This window comes from Lepisosteus oculatus, chromosome 11 (assembly GCF_040954835.1).
Source record: "Lepisosteus oculatus isolate fLepOcu1 chromosome 11, fLepOcu1.hap2, whole genome shotgun sequence".
Lineage (NCBI taxonomy): Eukaryota > Metazoa > Chordata > Actinopteri > Semionotiformes > Lepisosteidae > Lepisosteus > Lepisosteus oculatus.
Genome location: NC_090706.1, coordinates 29,147,411 through 29,166,347, shown reverse-complemented (window position 1 = coordinate 29,166,347; position 18,937 = coordinate 29,147,411). Strand labels below are relative to the sequence as shown.

The following is an 18,937-nucleotide window of genomic DNA, read 5'->3' as shown; positions in this document are numbered from 1 at the left end:
AAGTAAGACTATGTTACATATGTGACAATATGGAATTTTGAATTCATAGAATGTTTAAGGGAGACAAATTATACAACTGGGCAAAGGAAAAGGAAACCTTGTCCTTGAGCCAAGAGCCTGTGCTGTGTGGCATTACGTGGGGGCGTGTCCAGTGTGGAGGCGGAGCACTTCATCCAGGGCTTCACCTTGCCTTAGTATCCACAGCTGTCCTGGCTGCTTGAAGATGAGCCACAGCAGTGAGGGCTCTATAAAAGCCCACTGAACACCCCCCTAAGGGACTTGCAGGGCCAGCCCCGGAAGGGGAGGAACTTCCACCGGCAGTCCCAGAGGGGGATCGTACCCGAGCGTAAGGCTGTCGTTCTTTTTCTTTTCATTTCCTTTTTCTTTTTGCCTGTCACGTCCTGTATCTTTACTGGTACAGGCTGACTGTTTTCACACATCAAGTTCCTATTTTGTTTGGGGCTTATGCTCTCTGCTCTTTCAGACTGGACTCCGTTAAACAGGTTAAAGTCCAGTCTGGCCACTGCTGTGCTCGTGGTTCTTCTTTTACCCAGGCTGGACCCTGTTAAATAGGACAAACCCAGCCTGGGTGTCGCGATGCACAGCGGCATGCTTCGTTTTGCTTTTCGTTCTGTTTTTTTCACCCTTTTCTGTGTTATTTTCGGTTCTTGCTAAGCTCACACCAGTGCTCCCATCCCTCAGTTAGGGGCTTTTTATTGGTGCTTGCCATGGCTCCTCCCACTCCCACAAGGTTACAGTTGGAAAAGTTGAAAAGGTTAGGGTTAACTTCTCATACCTGTTCTTAATTGCTGTATCTTAATTGTAGCTGTACACTATTGTTCATTGGTGTTTGTTCAGTTTGTGCTCATGTGCTAAACCATAAAAACTCTTTATTAACATATTGACTGGCAGTCCTACACTACAGCCTGCAGTGCAGTAAGACAGAGTGGACAGGGGTCAAGGTCACAAGTTGTTAGAACTGCTGTTCTGTATCTGATATACTAACATCTGGAAGAAGAGTTATTCTGAAACACGACAGTGAAATGTTCACTCAGCTCCTTTTCACTTGTAAAGACACGAGGAGAAGGAAGTCGCTCAACATGGCTGAGCAGTTCACTCACCCTTTGTAACGATCAAGTTAACTGTATGTTTCTGGTCATTAAACCAGCCTGGCACTTTCACACGGCAGCCGTAGAGCCCAGAGTCGCTCTCCTGAGCGTGGAGGATGGTCAGAGAGACATCGCCTCCGGTCAGCTGTCCCAGCAGCTGGTGCCTCTCTGAGAGTCTGGAGTTCACACTCTGTCCATCAGTGGAAATTATCAAATTATTACACCCAAAAAGAGGTGGTTCTCCTCTCCCCCAGCACATCGTCGTCACCCCGTGATCCGTCACAGAGTATCTGCAGGGAAGAGTGACGTTCTGGTCGACGGATCCGTTGACCGTCTGAGCAGAGACTCCAGTGACTGAGAATGAGGAAGAAAATCATATTACACAGCTTCTGATCAAGTCCCCAAAGATTGTTAAAATTGAGTACTGGCATGTTTTTCTGATATAAAGAGTTTGATCTTTAAGAATAGAAACTTCATTCCACTGAATGATACTTCACTCTCTGTCCATCTTTTATCACACCATAAAAGAAGCAAAAGGTATTTCTCCTCTCTTCCAGCACATTTTCTGTACACCATTCTCTTTCACAGAGTATGTGCAGGGGAGAGTGATGTTCTGACCAATGATTGTCACAACAGAGACTCCACTGCCTGGAAAGAACATGAGAAACATTATTTGCAGAGTGAGCCACACAGGAAGCAGAACAACACACTGTCCACATCACAGGGCTGACCCAGGCCTGCAGGAAGTTAGACACGAGAGGACCTGGGTGTTACTGAAGAGGCTTCTGTGTCCTCATTGAAACAACGTTGGGAAGCAATAAAAAAAGCGAACAGTCTAGTTTTTGGATTTAGAGCACAGAGTGTGGAATTTATACCCAGGGAAGTTATGCTCAAGGTTTTCAGCGTCCTAGTAAGGCCTCACCTGGAAAACCGCGTTCAGGTTTGGTCATCAAACCACAGAAAAGATATTGCAGCCTGAGAAAGAGTTCAAGGAAGAGCAACAGGAATGATTCCTGGTCTCAGGAGACGGCCTCTTACAGACAGGTTAAAGAAGCTAAACCTCTTCAGTCTAGAGCAGAGGAGATGGAGAGAAGTTCTGACTAAAGCATATGACCATATCCGAATGTATAGATACAGACAGAGCCAACCCAAAAGACTGTTCCACACCCTGCAGAGAAACTAGGACACAGACTCACAGCTGGAATTTTAAATATGTTTCCATAAATTAAAGGAAATGTTTCTCTACACAAAGAGTTGTGGCACTAAACGTCCCCTCCTCTCTTTTGCAACTTTAAATGTAGTAGCTGTATTTTTCAATTTATTATATGAAAAATCCTTTTACTTTTAATTTTCTAATGAAGTTAAATTCTGTCCTTTCTAGCCTCTTTATCTAATACAAGGTTGTGAGGGAGCCAGAGCCTATGGCAGCAAGCAATGGGCACCAGCCGACATACACCCTGGACTGAACACCAGTCCATCACAGGACAGACTGACATACACCCTGGACTGAACACCAGTCCATCACAGGACAGACTGACATACACCCTGGACTGAACACCAGTCCATCACAGGACAGACTGACAGAGACACAGTTACATACAAGTACACAGCACATTTTTCTCAATTTTCCCAAACGCCAATTCAACTACCAGCATATCTTTGGACTGTGGGGGATCCCAGAGTAACTGGAAGAAACCCACACAAACACAGGGAGAACATGCAAACTCCACACAGACAGCACCCCAAACAGCAAAGCTAACCACAGTGCCACCACGTCACTCGAGGGTTTAATTATAATTTATAATTCCTTAAAGAAAATCTACATTTATAATGAGAAATGTGAACCCTCCATGATACAGCTACACAACTGCCCAGAGAGTCCAGTGTATCTCCAGTAAAAAACCTGCCTGCAAAGACATAAGACTCTGTCCTGTCCTCACAGTGATCTCTCCAGTGTATCTCCAGTATAAAACCTGCCTGCAGAGACAGAGACTCTATCCTGTCCTCACAGTGATCTCTCCAGTGTATCTCCAGTATAAAACCTGTCTGCAGAGACAGAGACTCTATCCTGTCCTCACAGTGATCTCCCCAGTGTATCTCCAGTATGAAGCCCAGTGTGATGATCCCAGTCAGTGACCCACAGCTCAGAAGCCCAGGTAGCTCCTACCTGCCATGAGGCTCAGGACCAGGCAGCATGATGGGAGGATCCTGCAGAGTCTCATTGTGAAGAGCTGCTCTGACACTGGAGCCCCTGCGTCTGAAAGAATCTTGACTTTCAGTTCTGACTTCCCCTTCTGTGGTCGGCTGTAGACTCAGTTTGTCATCTGACTTCCTCTCTTGCTTTGTGATTCGTAGCTCAGGTTTCTATATTTAAAAAAATTGAAGTTGTAGTATTCTAGGCCAGGGGTTCCCAAATATGGTCTTCACAAACCATTAGCTAGAAGGAGTTGCTGGATACAGGAGTCCTGTGCAGGGACAGGAGATCTGTAAATGTCAATGTTGCATTGAATCACAGGAAGGGAATCGGAACAGGGGCAGATGGAGTTGAGTGTAGAAAAGTGCAAATGAGTGCCTGCAGACAGGAGAACTGTCCTCTGTAAATATCAGCTGGAGACACTGGCCTGTGAAGAGAACTACTCTGTTCACTCATCATTTCCTCTTCCAGATGTGGTGGAGGAACAAAGGAGAACATGGGGAGCCTTGAGTATAGCACAGTGTATGTATATATATTACAGTGAAGTATGTGACAGGAAATACATTTTTACACAAAGAGCAGCAGGTGTCTGGAACATGGTACCCAGTTTGCACTTGAAATCATTTTCCTGGTCAGAAGCAGATTCTCAGTTCAAAAAGGTTCTGAGTACAAACCAGCACTATGGGTTGAACTGACTCCTCTGGTCTGTAACTTCTTCATTTTATATGAAATACATTTAATTTTGTCAATACGTAAAGTCCTCTTCTGTTACAAGAAGCTTTCAAAATGACTAAAGTATTAAATCACCCATGTGGAATACAGTTATTTCTCATCATTTGACACCACATACAGTGCTTGTGCACAGTTAATATTGAAGTTTATTCCAGATATCCTACACCACTACACTGTCGTGACTCTGCTCTCTACATTACATTATGGGTCCTCACTTTTAGCACAAAGCTAACAGAGAGAAAGGCAATTTTAGCCTATATTTAAGGACTTTCCTCCTTACTTAAATAATAACTGATTAAAATAAGAAAAAAGCATGTGTCTCTTACATATACCTATCCTCCACTATTTTTAATAAGTTTCAATATTTGCAGTAATTGTTTTTCTAAAGGAATAACACCTCTAAGAATTTCCCACTAGGTGTCAGTGTGGTACAGCTGTTGCACTGAACTATAAAAGGGATTAATCTGCTGTTTAAAGTGAGTAGTTGTAGGATCTTCACTTGTACAGAAATAGGTTCCTAATCTCAGACTCCTTCTGAATGTACACACTTTATTAGAGAATGAAAAGCTGCAACAATGTTGTTCAAGTGGTACAGGTGTGGTGCTGAATGGAGAAGAATCCAAGGCTCTTTCTTCATCATGGTGGGTGTCATCGCTTTATGCACCTGAAGAGGAGCGCAGACAGAAACGCGCCGGTCAGACACACGACACACAGCAGCCGAACCCCATTCGCAATGAGGACTTCATCCTGGTGGGCAAAGGAGGAAGAGTTAGAAAAATACAACTTTACCCCACCAGACTCGTATCCCTGCTTCCATCTTCCCCACCCATCCACTTCCTGTCCACTGTATACACGTCTGGGTCACTGGGCATCCGGAGCCTATCCCAGAGAGCAACGGGCACACCCTGGGCAGACACCAGTCCATCACAGGGCACACACAGAAACAGCACCACGCAGGGCCGAGTTTCCCTGCTGGCAATTAACCTACTGTACCAGCACGTCTTTAGACTGTGAGAGGAAACCGAATCACCTGGAAGGAAACACACAGAGAACCTGCAAACTCTTGACAGATAATACCTCCGGAACTGAACCCAGGGCCCAGCACTTCCCTGGTATCTCTACAAGTGGAACTCAATGTTGAAAGCTTGTGTTTGTACAGAAAACTCCAAGCCATTTTCACTACAAGAGTTTTCAGCCTCGGTCTATGGAATGTCTGTAGGTTTCCGGTTCCGTTCGGTTACACTGTGTTTGGGGGCGAGATAGGAGCTGTACTCACGGGGACGTGCGGAGGGTGGGTTCCTGTCCGGACAGCCCCTCCTACAAACACGGGAAAGTGTCAGTAGCGCCCGATCACAGCAATACTGATGAAAACCGGACACGGGCGAGGAGGTCAGTGTTTGGGTGGGCACTGGCTGTTCTCACAGTCCAGTTTCTATCAACTCGATGGCCGGTCTTGCAGCTGACAGTATGATAAGATTTACGGCAGGGTGCTGTAGTTGACGCAGTTCAATGAAATCCCTATTGTAATTACACCTTTTCACCAGCAGGTAGCTCTAGGGTTCAATGCCTGGTTAGCATCAGACCTCACTGCAAAATTGATGGTTATTAAAGTATGAACTGTGAAAGGCATGTGGCGATTTCATTCGTATTCGAAATAAATATCCGATATGTACAGTTAGTTATATTTCTTTAAACATTTACTGACCAATTAATGTCAATTAAAATAGTAAATAAACACATATTTGCTATATAAATCGCCATTGAGCCTGAAAGTCCCGTTTAAAAACTGTTTTGATATATAATGTTATCTGTTTTTGGTTCGGTTGTTGATAAACTAGATTATGTAGATGTTCTTCAAGAAGGGTAATTCAAAGAAACGCCCGTCAAGGCAGAGAACACCAGCTTTTCCCTCGACATGGTTTTCCGCCGGTTCGCGTGTGTTATTACTGTCTGTGCTCTTCAGTCCCCCCGTTTTCCAAACACCTCCTGCTATTCGGTGTCTCGGGGGAGCCGGAGTCTTTCCCAGAGAGACATGGGGGCAAGTACAGGGTACACCCCGGCTGGGATACCACACACACACACTCCAGGGCCGGTTTTCCAGGAAAACAACTTAACTTGCCAGTATGGGACTGTGGAAAGAAAGCCACACAAACTAGGAGAGATCATACAAACTACACGCCGTATCTGTGCTCTTTAGGAGTGAAGTCAGCGACGCCTGTGTGCCTTTCTCTCGCCCGTAACTGATAATGTAAACCTCTTTTACAGTACTAATATAAGCCTGGAACAACACTGAGGAGAGGCGTCGCCGCCTATAGTCTCAGTCATGCTGAGAGACCACATTCTGTATTAGAATTACCAAAAGAAGGTTTACTCTATGCAGAAAATGCGTTTGATTATTACGCAGTCGACTAATGTTATTTCGGCTGGATCTTCATTAGGTAGCTGTGGCGTACCCTGTGTGTAATTGTGCTGTCTGCCTGTGGTGTGTCCTGTGCTCCTGTCCCAGGGCTGTTCTGTGGAAGCGGAGACAGTGGCTTCGGTAGCTGCAGTTGTGTAAGGAGCTGGAGGAGAAAGAGACGGAAATCTTCGTTAGAGAGGGTGTCAGAACAAGGTTCCTTGTGTGTTAAAAGATGTGACACGTCAAAATTGGATCAAATGTCCTTCCTTGTCTCTGTTGAGATTGTTGACGTCTCATTTAGGATGTTATTTGTAAAGATGTATGAGGTATAAAACACATTGTCACATTGCTCTTTCTTCTGAGCTGTGCACAACCAGGGTTCCAATCAGACAAGTTAAAGTAACAGATTACGGGCAACAAACTCTGCTAATAAGCTTCTTTTGTTGCTAAGATCCAAAGAGCATTTGCCTTTCTTAGTCAGGCAGGAATATCTGCAATTAAAATACTAAGGCTGATTCCAATCACTGTATGCTGATTATATAGAATTTAATATATCAAATTATATTTTTTTTGCATTTGTTTATATATTACTGGACTATATTTATAATCTTTTTGGTATTCGGAGCTATTGACATAACTCCCAACCTTTGTGTAAAGAAGTCCTTCCTGTCTTCAGTGTTAAATACTCTTCCCTGTAGTTTCCACTGGTGTCGTCTGGTTCGTGTTTTTCTGTTGGTTCTGAAGAAGTACACTGGCTTCACTGGGTCAGTGCAGTCTCTTCTAGCTCACTCTTTCCCAATTACAGTTTCTTTTTCCTTCCTGCCTGCAAAACCCTGTGCTTGTCTGCATAAACTGTGATCTCCTAGGTATTTGCCTAGTCTTGAATTCTAAGGATGACTAAGGATGACTAAGGAAGACGTACAGTAGCATTGGCTTGAATACATTTTGCTTCATCCTTAATGCTGCTGTTCTTGTTGTGGTAATGAAAAAACTCATGTTTTGCTCAGTTGCAGTTTTCTTTTCTGTCTCTCTCTTGGTCTGTTTCAAATCTTCTTTAACCTGTTCCAGCAGTTCACTGTATCCTTTTTATTTGACTGGCTTGTTTTTAAATCATTTTATGAAGTGCCTTCATTTCCCTTATATTTTTCCAAATTAATTTGTTGAACTAATTGGGTTTTGTTTTTCTAGCCTTTGATTTGCTAACTCCTGGGATTAATGTGTTGTGTGTTTTATGCACAATCTCATTAGACTGTTGCCATCTGTTTTGCACTGACACCATATCTACCCTGTTCCATTTTTTTCCCTTGAGCTGTTTCATGCCTTCAACATCTGCTTTTCTGAGGTTGTAGACTTTTGCATTGGACACATCCTGTACAGTTTCAAAGTATACAGTTCTTCAAAGCACGTAGTTCCCTAATTGCTCTCATACCTGTTTACCTCAACGTGTCTCAATTGTTTTTGAAGACAAGATCTATACAAGCATTTTCTCCTGTAGGTGCTCCAGATAACTGGGTTTCATGAGCAGCTTCTGACTCTCCAGGGTGCAGGGCTCCCTGAAAGCTGGTTGTGTCAGTTCTGCAGTTCTCTGGAGCTCCTGGAGAGCCTTTAGTAGTTCCTGCTCCTGTGCTTCAACCTTTACATTCAGTATCTGGATTCTGTTACTATAGATATTATTTCTCCAGGCGCCACGCAAGATCCACATGACTGGAGTAAACACCGTCGGTTAACTGTGTACTGTACAGCATATGGAGAATGTTTGTGTTTTTAGGACGAGAAACAGCTTTGCTGTTTCAATGTGGTCAGCCTTCTTAGCTGATGATATTTATAACAACGTCCTGTGACAATGTGGCCTGTTAGCTGTAGCACAATGTATTTGAGCTGTTTAGACATTTACTAACTGCATCCACGTGTAGTGCAGCTGTCTTCAGGAAGTGATGCAGTTATGATGATTTCAATAAAAAGAAAGGAGCATTATGATACATGAACATTTCCTCGCCACCTCACTCAGTATTGGTTTTTCCTAAGTGAGCTACTCCTCCAGTCTGGGCTTTATTGGTTTCACACACCCTTTTGGCTTTGGACTAGTTTCGCCTTTGTACTACGGCTTTCGGATTGGGGCTTTGCTTTGGCAAGTACTCTCCTTGGTTTGGACTTTAGGCTTTCACCTTCGACTACGTGCTCAGACTGCGCTTGAGGAACTATCTTAACTCAAAGTATATTTTCCAGCTCCCGTATAGGGTCTGGATTTCTCTCTCAGCTATAATAGCCGGATTGGTAACACTAATATCATCAGAGAAGCTACCTCTGAGAGGAGAACGTCACTCCTGTTTGTTCTGACTTAGTCACATTTCCGAGAACTGCAACAGCCCTAACAATTATTACTTTTTTCTAATAGAATAGTGTGCAATGTTTTTCTTTTCTTTTTTTAGTTTTTGTTTGCATTCTATTTAAAAGTACAGGAGTGCTGTGTGTCCATAAAAAAGTCCCTCAGGGGACAATAAAAATCTTATCTTATCTTAACCCAAGAACAGAATCAAACTGGAGTACAAAGTAGCTCTATTTTGCTAAAAAACATATTGTTTTAGATTCAGGCATTTTTACTGTGCAGTTCACTCACCCTTTGTAATGATCAAGTTAACTGTATGTTTCTGGTCATTAAACCAGCCTGGTATTTCCACACGGCAGCCGTAGAGCCCAGAGTCGCTCTCCTGAGCGTGGAGGATGGTCAGAGAGACATCTCCTCCGGTCAGCTGTCCCAGCAGCTGGTACCTCTCTGAGAGTCTGGAGTTCACACTCTGTCCATCAGTGGAAATGATCATATTATTACACCAAGAAAGAGTTGGTTCTCCTCTCCCCCAGCACATCATCGTCACCCCGTGATCCGTCACAGAGTATCTGCAGGGGAGAGTGACGTCCTGGCCGACGGATCCTCTGACCGTCAGAGCAGAGACTCCAGTGACTGAGAATGAGGAAGAAAATCATATTACACTGCTTCTGATCAAGTCCCCCCAAAATATGTTAAAACCGAGTTCCGGCATGTTTTTCTGATATTAAAAGAGTTTGATCTTCAAGAATAGAAACTTCATTCCACTGAAGGTGAAAAATCACCAGAATGTAAACTTACTTGAAAACTGATCTGGGATAGAGAATATCTTTAACAGAAGTTTTTTGAAATTCTGCTATGCTATGACAAGAAAGTACATTATTTTATTAAGATCTGAGGTGTTTTTCCCTGTAAACTCCAGTATAGACCTGCCTGCAGAGACAGACTCTGTCCTGTCCTCACAGTCATCTCTCCAGTGTATCTCCAGTATGAAGCCCAGTGAGCCCTGCAGCCCAGTGTGATGATCCCAGTCAGTGACCCACAGCTCAAAAGCCCAGTGAGCTCCTACCTGCCATGAGGCTCATGACCAGGCAGCATGATGGGAGGGTCCTGCAGAGTCTCATTGTGAAGAGCTGCTCTCACACTGGAGCCCCTGTGTCTGAGTTTCTGTAGACTCTTGACTTTCAGCTCCGACTTCCCCTACTGTGGTCAGCTGTGGACTCAGTTTGTCATCTGACTTCCTCTCTTGCTTTGTGATTCGTAGCTCAGGTTTCTCAAATTAAAATCGCTGATGTGGAAAATTCACACACCATTACCTAGAAGGAGTTGCTGGATACAGGAGTCCTGTGTTCACTCATCATTTCCTCTTCCAGATGTGGTGGAGGAACAAAGGAGAACATGGGGAGCCTTGGGTATAGCACAGTGTATATATCTATCTATCACAGTGAAGTATGTGACAGGAAATACTTTTTTACACAAAGAGCAGCAGGTGTCTGGAACATGGTACCCACCTGTGCTCTTGAAGTCATTTTCCTGGTTTGAAGCAGATTCTCAGATCAATAAGGGTCTGTGTTCAAACCAGCACTGTGACTCCTCTGATCTGTAACATCTTTTTTTTCATATGAAGTACATTTAATTTTGTCAAAACAGTTAAGTCCTCTTGTGTAACAAGAAGTATTAAAGTATTGAAGTTTACCCATGTCGGATACAGCTATTTCTCATCATTTAAACACCCCCTACGGTACTCAGTTGCGATATAAATTTATTCCAGTTATTTTACACCACTACTCTGTTCTGTCTCTGCTCTTTACATTATACTGTAGGTTCTGACTAATCAGCTGTCTCTTACAGCCTATACAGTACCCCCTACCCTAACCCTAACTCTCATACCTGTTTACCTCAACGTGTCTCAATTGTTTTTGAAGACAAGATCTATACAAGCATTTTCTCCTGTAGGTGCTCCAGATAACTGGGTTTCATGAGCAGCTTCTGACTCTCCAGGGTGCAGGGCTCCCTGAAAGCTGGTTGTGTCAGTTCTGCAGTTCTCTGGAGCTCCTGGAGAGCCTTTAGTAGTTCCTGCTCCTGTGCTTCAACCTTTACATTCAGTATCTGGATTCTGTTACTATAGATATTATTTCTCCAGGTGCCACGCAAGATCCACATGACTGGAGTAAACACCATCGGTTAACTGTGTACTGTACAGCATATGGAGAATGTTTGTGTTTTTAGGACGAGAAACAGCTTTGCTGTTTCAATGTGGTCAGCCTTCTTAGCTGATGATATTTATAACAACGTCCTGTGACAATGTGGCCTGTTAGCTGTAGCACAATGTATTTGAGCTGTTTAGACATTTACTAACTGCATCCACTTGTAGTGCAGCTGTCTTCAGGAAGTGATGCAGTTATGATGATTTCAATAAAAAGAAAGAAGCTTTATGATACATGAACATTTCCTCGCCACCTCGCTCAGTATTGGTTTTTCCTAAGTGAGCTACTCCTGCGGTCTGGGCTTTATTGGTTTCACACACCCTTTTGGCTTTGGACTAGTTTCGCCTTTGTACTACGGCTTTCGGATTGGGGCTTTGCTTTGGCAAGTACTCTCCTTGGTTTGGACTTCAGGCTTTCACCTTCGACTACGTGCTCAGACTGCGCTTGAGGAACTATCTTAACTCAAAGTATATTTTCCAGCTCCCGTATAGGGTCTGGATTTCTCTCTCGGCTATAATAGCCGGATTGGTAACACTAATATCATCAGAGAAGCTACCTCTGAGAGGAGAACGTCACTCCTGTTTGTTCTGACTTAGTCACATTTCCGAGAACTGCAACAGCCCAAGAACTAAATCAAGCTGGAGTACAAATTAGCTGTATTTTGCTAAAAAAAAAACATTTTTTTAGTTTCGAGTATTTTTACTGTGCAGTTCACTCACCCTTTGTAACGATCAAGTTAACTGTCAGTTTGTGATCATTAAACCAGCCTGATATTTCCACACGGCAGCCGTAGAGCCCAGAGTCGCTCTCCTGAGCGTGGAGGATGGTCAGAGAGACATCGCCTCCGGTCAGCTGTCCCAGCAGCTGGTACCTCTCTGAGAGTCTGGAGTTCACACTCTGTCCATCAGTGGAAATGATCATATTATTACACCCAGAAAGAGGTAGTTCTCCTCTCCCCCAGCACATCGTCGTCACTCCGAGATCCGTCACAGAGTATCTGCAGGGGAGAGTGATGTCCTGGGCGACGGATCCACAGACCGTCAGAGCAGAGACTCTGCTGCCTGGAAACAACAAGAGAAACATCATTTAATACACAAAGCATTGGGTTATGTTGCCTTACAAATCAATAGCAATGATTTAGATATGGTTAGCAGTTTAAAGTAACACAAATGGAAGTACCAAAACGTTTCTGCTTTTATTAGTTTTAAAGTAGAATTTAAAACCCATACCACATGACCAGTCACTGATGCTGTAGTATTGGGACTCAAACTGTAGAATATAGTTTTCCTCCCTCCAGCTTTCCCAACTTCTGTATTGTAAAAAGATAAATCTTTTCTGCTCTTAAGTATTTCAGCAGTTTTAAAATACTGAAGCAGCCAGATATAGTCCTGTAGGTGCTCCAGCAAACTGGGTAATAAAGCTGACATGAACCATGTCTGCCTTTGCAGTTTCTGCTGAAGCTTTTTCTGAGTTGAGAAATTGAAGTCTCCCATGAAAACTATGTCTTTGTTTGCAATTAAAATCTCACATTATTCTACATCTACTTTTGTACTTATGATTAACATCAGCATTTGGATCTGGTAATGTATAGCAGTCCCCTGACACTCTTTGATATACTGTATTGTTCATTCCTCTCCCTCTTCCATCTTTCCTGTCTCTTCACTGTTTACATTCCTCTCCATCATGTGATCCCTTTTATATTACTATTCCCTGCAGCTATTGTAGCTTCCTATACCTTTTGAGAGCTCCTGGCATTTAAACACAAGCATGTAAAACTCCTGGACCTGTTAGTAGTGCTGTTTTCCTCTCTGGTTCTGTTTCTGCCATTGTTCCCAATGCAGCTGCATTTTGGAAATTCTATGGATTCTCCTCCATTCCCGTCTACTTTTAAAGTTTCCCGATTTCCTTGTGGATCCTTGTGCAAAGAAGGCTTCTGCCCATGTCGTTCTGACATAGTCAGTCACATCTTGTAGATGTCCTTTGCTATGGAATGGCCTCCAGTTGTAATGGGAGCCGGTCCTGACTCCCGTGACGTACATAGTTTAGGACCCTGTGCAGACGGTATAATCCGGAACTGACTGGAGAAGGGCTACAGAGAAAAGAGCCTGTAAGCCTGTAGACTTTAGAGACAATATCAGGCACTTCAGATCCAGGGAGACAGCAGACTGTCATTGACTCACTATCTGTGGTGCTGATCTCAGTTATACGCTGTGGTGTTCAGTTATTCAGTTAACTGAATAGAGTCTTCACTAATCCCCACTTCCCTTTCTGTGTTCTTAGCAGTGTTGACAGTACTTGTAGTCAGTGTTTGGGACTTGAGGTCAGCAGTGAAGGTTTCATGAGCAGCTTCTGTCAAACTCTGTGTTTATCTGACTCTCCAGGGTGCAGGGCTCCCTGAAAGCTGGTTGTGTCAGTCCTGCAGTTCTCTGGAGCTCCTGGAGAGCCTTTAGTAGTTCCTGCTCCTGTGCTTCAACCTTTACATTCAGTATCTGGATTCTGTTACTATAGATATTATTTCTCCAGGCACCACGCAAGATCCAGATGACTGGAGTAAACACCGTCGTTTGAAGTTTTGATTGTATACTCTGCAGCATATGGAGAATGTTTGTGTTTTTATGACGAGAGACAGTTTTGCTGTTTAAATGTGGTCAGCCGTGTTAGCCACAGCAATGTGTCCTGCAGACTACTCTACCAGTATTCAGTGTGGTCTGCTCACACCTCATCTCAACCATTCAAACACCTACCATGCAGTATATTGTGTTTTTGCTAACACATGATATTCTTGGCTATAATATCTGCTATTTGGCAAATAAGAGTAATTTAAATATAATTGTATTCTACATATTTAGGCTTTTCTACACTGTTCTATCTCTGTTCTCTTCATTAAGGATTCTGGACTTCCAGCTTTCAGTGTTAATGGTGTATCATGTACAAAGTGTGGTGTCCAGTCAGCTGGTGTCCAGTATGGATGGTTTATAATGTGAACTATATGGTGTCCAGTCCGCTGGAGTTCAGTATGGATGGTTTATACTGTATACAGTATGGTGTCCAGTCAGCTGGTGTCCAGAGGTGAATGATGATTTTTCTATTCACAGAGAGAAAAGGAATTTTAACCAGTACCTCATAGCCTTCCTCCCTAACAGAAGAATAAATTAGACAAACTTTTCTATAGTAAATACTTTTATTTCTCCAGCATGTGTCTCTTATGTATGCCTATATATATTTCTTAATAAATTGCATTAGTTGTAATAATTAATTTCAGATAATTTTTGTCTCTTTTTTTCTCCACTAGGTGGCAGTGTAGTACAATCTCAGCCCTGCTCAAGCTCCAAAACCACAGCATGATTTTAACTAGAAAGGAAAAACACTTTTATTCAGCAGAACAGAGCTCAAACAGCACCCTTCCTAAATACTTCATACAACCTTTTGGGAAAATGGAAAAACACAAAGGTCACATGAAGAAGATATAGTCCAGTTTTACAGACAGTTCAGTTTTATGACACAGTACATAAGACAATAAGAAAGGTAGCTCCCTGAAGCTGCTCCCCCTACAAGCAGCACAAAAAATGAAACCCAACGCATTCATTAGTGAAGTGGATGACATTCAGTCCCATCCAGACTGTTCAGTCATTAGCAGCTAATTGATCTGAGGATGTCATCCAGCTGTTTCTTGAAGGACACAAAACCTGGGTAAGAGCTTCAACCGCATGACTGGGCAGCTTGTTCCACACTCCCACCACCCTTTGTGTAAAGAAGTGCCTCGTGTTCTTGGTCTTCGATATCATGGTGCTATCAAAACAGATTTCAGAGGATCTAAGAGACAGCAGTTGATGCTCATCAGTCTGTGAGGCCTGGTGGAGGTAATGTGATAAATAGCCATCTCTGTTACTGGCTCTCTCATCTCTGCAGATGATGTACCATATGTAATGATGGAAGTGGCCAGTGATCCGTCATTCTGCCACAATGAAAATCATCAAACCCACTTTATCTCCTGCCCTGCATTTTACAACCAACATTTGCTGCACTGATTGATAGAGAACACACAGGTTTATTAAAGAGTGTGTCCTGAAATCTGTAATCCTCAAATTAAGACTGAAAAAGGTGATCAGCAGAACAATAATCACTTTGAATTAATAACTTGCTGCTAGTTCTACCACTTCAGGAACTCATCTTGTCTAGTGACAAACCACAATCAGGAGGACATCAACTTCCCAGCTGAGCAAGATTCTGGTAAAATAAAGTTTTTTTTTTCTGGATTACTCTTTGCTTTCTGCATCTATAACAATCAAGAATCCTGACTAGTTTACCTTAAAAGTGACCTTGGAGGCTTCCGCTTAAAAAAAACTTAAACAATGAAGCAATAAAAAATAAAAAAGCCATAAGAAATCTTAAAGCTGACTTTAACATGGAAGGTCTCCACCTAATTACTTTATTTAACAAATAATGTATACATATTTATATGGGCAATTACTAGTTTACAGGAGATTAGCATCTGGTCATTAGCAGATATTATTGCTGTGTTCCAGGTCCAATATAGATAATGCTTGAACAGGTGAATGAATGTAGTTTGCCTCAGCTTGTGACACCACACCGGCTGTGCAGGCAGACTTTATCTACCAATATATTTGGACAGCTGAACCATTTGGTTAGATAAGCAAACAGCTACATTACAACCTCAGTTAACTTGGGAAATTGGCCTCAAACTAAGTCGAAGTTGGAAAGTCAGTTCCCCTGCACTTTGAAGCTGTTCCACTCTATATGCGCTGATATTCAGGTAAATTGAAAAATGTAGCACTGCATAATTTCCGTAATGATGAATTTACTTTAAACTACAGAGGTTTGTGTCGCTTGAAACTTTGCCAGACGGCCCTATTAATTTGTTGTTGCAGTCTGCACAAAGATTGATACAGAAGTCATTTATTTCCAGCAAACACTCGTTAGCTTGCAATAATGAGCATTTAGGCTCAAGTTAGGCTGTGATCAGAAAGCAGCACCTTCAAACAAGTGACTTATCTTCCAGGCAGCCCATACAACGCAATGTGCTCTAATTTGAAGGAAGAATTTGACACGGTTTTCTTTAATTTAAATCACATCAAGGTTCAAGTAGGGAGCTGTGTCTGCATGCATAGGCTGCAAAGAAACAGGTGAAGGTGTATTCCATCTGGAGTATTCCAGCTACTATCCTAAAGAAGGCTCCAGAGCTGAAACGATCCCTTTTCTTTCCAGCATGGACTTGACCAAAAGTAAAAAGAGCAATCAAGAGGCTGTGATCAATTCTTAACATTTAAGCCGCCCATCCAACCCCAACTTCCTCATTAAAATGACCCCTCTCCTCGCCTTTCGTCTCGTAGGTTTTAATCTTTCTTTTCCTTCGAATAACTTCGAATAACTACTGTGACAATGGACCACACCTCCCACTGAACGCCCCACTCCACGGCGCGTGGAATGCGCAGCTATCACGCGGGAGGCTAATCAAGGCGGCGTTCATGCTAGAACCGAATGTGTTCTCCTCGCCGGCGACCCAAACCAATTTCTCCGATCTGAGGAAGATTTCTCTCCTGTACCAGAGAACCGAAACCTCTGCAGACGGCTACACACCGCCCAGAAAAAAAAACACGCGCTCTGCCGGTGCTCAGTAGTAGTATACAGTAGTAAATCCTTCCGATTTACCATGTTTAAGCATGGTAACAACACAACTGTGTGTACAGGGGCTAAACTTCGTGGGTTCTCCGTTTAAAAAGCTATTAGTACAGAACATTTATCTTTGCCTAGAAGTGTTGCATAGGTAATTGTTCCTCAGCTGAATGAAAACAAATCAGAAGCTGACCCCAATACTCACAAACCGTGCTTTCTTAAAACTATTTTGAGTTTGACTTTCTGGTATTCTGCTTTTTTGTGGTCTTATGAACGTATTTCGCATAGTGTAAATACCATGTTGAACAATAATTCAGAACTCAAATATACCGTCGTATTCCAGCATGTACGTAATTGTGCATAAGCCAAAACTTAAGGTACTAAAAAATGTAATTAGGTCATGGACACTGTTGAAATCAAATTTTAAAAATCACAAACCGCGATCTTTTAAACATCTGTGGTTTGAAAACGCTGCGTGTTTTCTTGCAAATGAAGCGTTTAAATGATCAACTGGAGGTTGTGGGGGAAAAAAAAACACAAATTCCCCTCAACAAAACGCGAGAGGTCGGACAAGAGCCAGGCGAGAGGCTCATGGGATAGGTGAGATATCAGTATGTGATTGCGCGCAGCTCTCGTAGTTTGTAGACATTTATATGATTATAATGTAAGTGCTGTAACTTACTTTCAGTTTGTGTTTAGACCATTGAGTGTTGCTTGCAGAGTGGAGTATCTTTCTTCCGTGCTCACCTGTATTTCTTTGCACAGTTTACAGGGCTGCTGGGGCAGTCAGTGACGATTTTAATACCGTCTGTTTGTAAAATTCTTCCTTTCCATTAAAGCACAGTTGCTCCAAGAGCCCTGCTTTTAGGCAACAGGCTAACTTGGGCTTTAATGTCAATTATTGTGAGCAAATAATTACAATTATTTGCCGAAAAGAAGTTTCTTCTGAATCAATTTGTGTGCAGAATGGAACAACAAATCTGGCAAAGTCTTAAATCACACTAACCTCTGCAATTTAAGTAAATTTGTCATTTTATCTGATTACCGAAATTATGCAGTGATACAGTACATTTTCCAACGTATCTGAATACCAGCGGCATACAACAGCTACAAAGTGAAAGAGAACATCGTTTGATTCCCAAGATGACCGAGGTTGTAATATAGCTATTGAGTTTGCAGTGTGCTTATCTAACCAAATGGTTAAACTGTCCAAATATATTGTTAATCTCTCCCTGCACAGCCAGTGTGGTGTCACAAGCTGAGGCAAACTGAGGTCACATTCATTCACCTGATCAAGCATATTAGACCTGGAACAAAGCAATATCTGCTAATGACCAGATGCTAATCTCCTGTAAACTAGTAATTGCCCATCTAAATGCATATAAATTAATTGTTAAATGAAGCAATTAGGTGCAGACCTATTTTAAAGTATGCTTTAAGATTTTATTTTTTATGGCTTCATTGTTTACATTTTTTTAAGCTGAAGCCTCCAAGCTCACATTTATTTTAAAGTATACTGGAAGATTTTTTTATTTTTTTATTTTTTTATTTCCTATTGTTTCATTGAGATTTTTTTAAATCCATTTCCACTGATTTGCGTGGTAAAGATCAAACTCACAAAGTTTCTGACAGGTATATAGGACAGGGCTGCCCAATTCTATTTCCTCTTTACTTGTTACCTAATGTTAATCACTTGATTCTAATTGTCCCCTTAATTGTGCAAGGAAACTAGGGTGTCACTTATCATCAATTTCCCTTCGGGATCAATAAAATCTCATCTATCTCTCTTATTTTGCAATCACTGACATTGCAGCAAACAAAACATTGAATTGTTAAATATACAGGATATCACAATAGTTCAGTGGTTAGCACTGCTGCCTGGCAGCGCTGGGGTCCTGGGTTCAAGACCTGGGGTGCTGTCTGTGTGGAGTTTGCATGTTCTCCCTGGGTTTGCATGAGTTTCCTCTGAGTGCTCTGGTTTCCTCCCACAAAGACGTTCTGGTAGGTTAAGTGAGTTCTGGTGTGAGTAGGTGTGAGTGTTTGTGTCTTTCCCCTGCAATAGACTGGGACCCATACTGGGAGTACCTTGCCTTGTGCCCATTGCTTACCAGGAAATATTGCAGAATCATAACCTGTAATACTAATTTAATACTATTACAATAGCCCTTGCCCTGCAATGGACTGGCGCCCCTTCCAGGGTGTACCCTGCCTTGCGCTCGTTGCTTGCCAGGTAGGCTCCAGCTTCCAGCGACACCATATGGTATAAAGGGCCTTGCTCAGGGGCCCAACGGAGTAGGATTCCTCTGCCGGCTGCGGGATTTGAACCAGCAACCTTCCAGT

At 42.6% G+C, this 18,937-nt stretch overlaps 1 protein-coding gene across 5 annotated transcripts in view; it reads right to left on the bottom strand.

Annotated features, from left to right (window-relative positions):
• The window catches only part of LOC107077637 (hepatitis A virus cellular receptor 1 homolog), a 45,844-nt gene that overhangs the window by 4,038 nt on the left and 22,869 nt on the right, over positions 1-18,937 (bottom strand). Inside the window, exons 3-7 of one of the 5 annotated variants that reach the window (XM_069196024.1) lie at positions 9,051-9,392; positions 6,489-6,596; positions 5,312-5,352; positions 3,277-3,473; positions 1,251-1,463 (exon numbers count right to left, since the gene is read on the bottom strand). The exons of 1 other annotated variant lie outside the window; for it this stretch is intronic. In XM_069196024.1, coding sequence (XP_069052125.1) covers positions 1,328-1,463; positions 3,277-3,473; positions 5,312-5,352; positions 6,489-6,596; positions 9,051-9,392 — 824 coding nt within the window. In that variant the 3' untranslated portion in view covers positions 1,251-1,327. 3 more of the 5 variants (XM_069196023.1, XM_069196025.1, XM_069196026.1) reach the window with 3 other exon arrangements.